The sequence below is a fragment of the Bos javanicus genome, chromosome 15 (assembly GCF_032452875.1).
Source record: "Bos javanicus breed banteng chromosome 15, ARS-OSU_banteng_1.0, whole genome shotgun sequence".
Lineage (NCBI taxonomy): Eukaryota > Metazoa > Chordata > Mammalia > Artiodactyla > Bovidae > Bos > Bos javanicus.
In genome coordinates, this window is record NC_083882.1 from 44726489 (window position 1) to 44729209 (window position 2721).

Sequence of the window (2721 nt, forward strand, 5' to 3'; positions counted from 1 at the left end):
ATAATTGACTATTATTTCACAGTCTATGAAAAATCAGTAAACTGAAGTCATTTCACATTATTTATAGACCACCTAAGATCTGAAACACAAGTCCCTTTTTGTTTTTCTGCAGAGTTTTCATATTTAACCAAATCACAAAAGGGATTTTGAAGTAGACAAATAGTTATAATAAATAACAATTGACTGTGCTGTGTCTTTGAATTATTAGACTTATAAAAAATTTCATGGGTATGGTTTTCCAGTTGTTAACTTTTATACTTTATAAAACCTTTGTTTTAAGACTATTTTCATTTTCAAGCTACACAAGTTGGAAAAGAATTTTGATATTATTTTGTACTTTTCAGACAAGGTTTCTGAGACAGACTTCTTCACTTCCTCTTTTTTTTTTTTGGAAAAAGATTCATTAATTTGAATAATTGTCCACTCTCCAAAATTGCCAAACTGAATTTCTGTCAGAATGAGTTCCTTTTTTTATCTTCTCCTAAGAATATCTAGGGTTGAATGAAAACATAGCTATTGAATTGTGACTTCATAATTTATATACTATGCCCATAAATGCAAAATATGCTCCACTATTGAAATGAAAAGGCAAAATCAAAGCTCTGTGGTTGAGTTTATCCTCTTGGGCTTTTCTAACTTTCCTGAACTCCAAGGGCAGCTCTTTGGGATTTTCTTGATTATTTATCTGCTGACACTGATAGGAAATGTCGTCATTATAGTTGTCATCTGCCTGGAACAGAGCCTGCATGTTCCCATGTACCTGTTCCTCCAAAACCTGTCTGTGGTGGATGTTAGTATCAGTGCAGTCATTATGCCCGAAATGCTGGTGGTTCTCTCCAATGAAAAAACGTCAATTTCGTTTGTGAGCTGCTTTGCACAGATGTATTTTATTCTTTTTTTTGGTGGGACTGAATGTTTTCTCCTAGGGGCAATGGCTTATGACCGATTTGCTGCAATCTGCTCTCCTCTGAGCTACCCAATGATTATGAACAAACGAGTTTTTATGAAATTAGTTACAGGCTCATGGACTTTGGGTTTCATGTTAGGTACTGTGCAAACAACATGGGTTTCTAGTTTTCCCTTTTGTGGCCCCAGTGAAATCAATCACATCTCTTGTGAAACTCCAGCAGTGCTAGAGCTGGCATGTGCAGACACATTTTTGTTTGAGATCTATGCCTTCACTGGCACCATTTTGATTATCATGGTTCCTTTCATGTTGATAATTCTGTCTTACATTCGAATTCTCTTTGCCATTCTGAAGATGCCATCAACCACTGGGAGGCAAAAGGCCTTTTCCACCTGTGCCTCCCATCTCACATCTGTTACCCTCTTCTATGGCACAGCCAGTATGACTTACTTACAACCTAAATCTGGCTACTCCCCAGAAACCAAGAAGTTGATGTCCTTGTCTTACTCACTTTTAACACCTCTGCTGAATCCACTGATATATAGCTTGCGCAACAGTGAGCTGAAAAGAGCTTTGATAAAATTATGGCGAAGAAAAGTGGATTTACATACATTCTGACTATGCTGAGAGGTCTATGTGATATTACTGCTTGATTGAACTTTATTTAAGTTTAATAAATGGTGAAGACTGTTTGCATTTCTTGGTATGAATATGCTTAATTTTTGAGTTCTACAAATTTGATAATATAGTAGAACATCTTTATATATTAATGGTTTTATTTTTTTTCATAGATGCATAATACTCCTTAATATTAGGTGTCACATGGTTTCTTCAAAAAATTGTTTATTGGTGGCCATATGGGTGTGTGTTAATTTTTTGTTCCTCTAGAGAATGCTAAATAAAGAAACTAGTTTTATGCTTTCACAAACATTGTTGCTTTAATTTCTGTAGTATAGGTTTCACAGTACGGTTTTCATAGAGTAAATAATCTGAGTTTGCAAACTTTCATGAATGTCACCAACCTTTAAAAAATGATAGTAACAATTTTGTATTGATTCTGAAAGCCCACTCTGCCCTACTGACTAGTTTCATCTCCAGGAAACCAACAAATAGAGAGATAGCTTTTTATTTTTTGAGTGAAAATATGTCCATGCATGAGTTGAAAAAAACAGCTCTTTATTGAGAAAGACCACACTGGTTCTATTCAAGGACCTATAGACATTATAATCCAAAACTGTATTTCATTTGGTTATTTTAGAATATATTCTTCCAGTGTGTTACTATTTTTGAGAGTAATTTATCATATTTAATTTTCACTTATAAGCCATGGTCTGGAAATCTTGTCAAAATTTCTGTTATAGAGCAAAAATGCCATCAACACCTCAACATTTGTCAAACAGTATATGGTTTTTTTTTTCTTGTAGAATATAAACATGATAAATTGTGCCTGTTTTCTATTATCCATGAATCATATCAACCTATATGTATCTTTTACACATAGAAAGAATAATTAGACACTGCAAAAATATACTATCTCATTCTTGTTTCCTATTTTAATGTTGCTAGAAGACAACAGAAAGTGTCTGACATTGAATCTATACCAAAGGAGTACCACTGTTTGTTTCAGCTTAAAGTGACATTAAAAAAAGAGGTTGGAGCACTTTAGGAAACAATCATTGATTTTTAAAGCATTTAAAAAATAATTTTATTTGTTTATTTCTGACTGCACTGGTTCTTTGTTGCTTTGTGTGGGCTTTCTCTAGTTGTGAAGAGTGGGAGCTACTCTCTAGTTGTGATGTGTGGACTTCTCTTGT

The 2721-nt window shown here is 33.9% G+C and overlaps 1 protein-coding gene across 1 annotated transcript; it reads left to right on the plus strand.

Annotated features, from left to right (window-relative positions):
- The first annotated feature begins 580 nt into the window (after positions 1-580).
- On the plus strand, positions 581-1525 carry LOC133261197 (olfactory receptor 10A6). The gene has a single exon (XM_061439714.1). The coding sequence runs from the start codon at positions 581-583 to the stop codon at positions 1523-1525; it is 945 nt and encodes a 314-aa protein (XP_061295698.1).
- The last annotated feature ends 1196 nt before the right edge of the window (positions 1526-2721 follow it).

Coding starts and splice junctions, on each gene's coding strand:
- LOC133261197 (XM_061439714.1), top strand. CDS start 581: ATGAAAAGGCAAAATCAAAGCTCTGTGGTTGAGTTTATCCTCTTGGGC.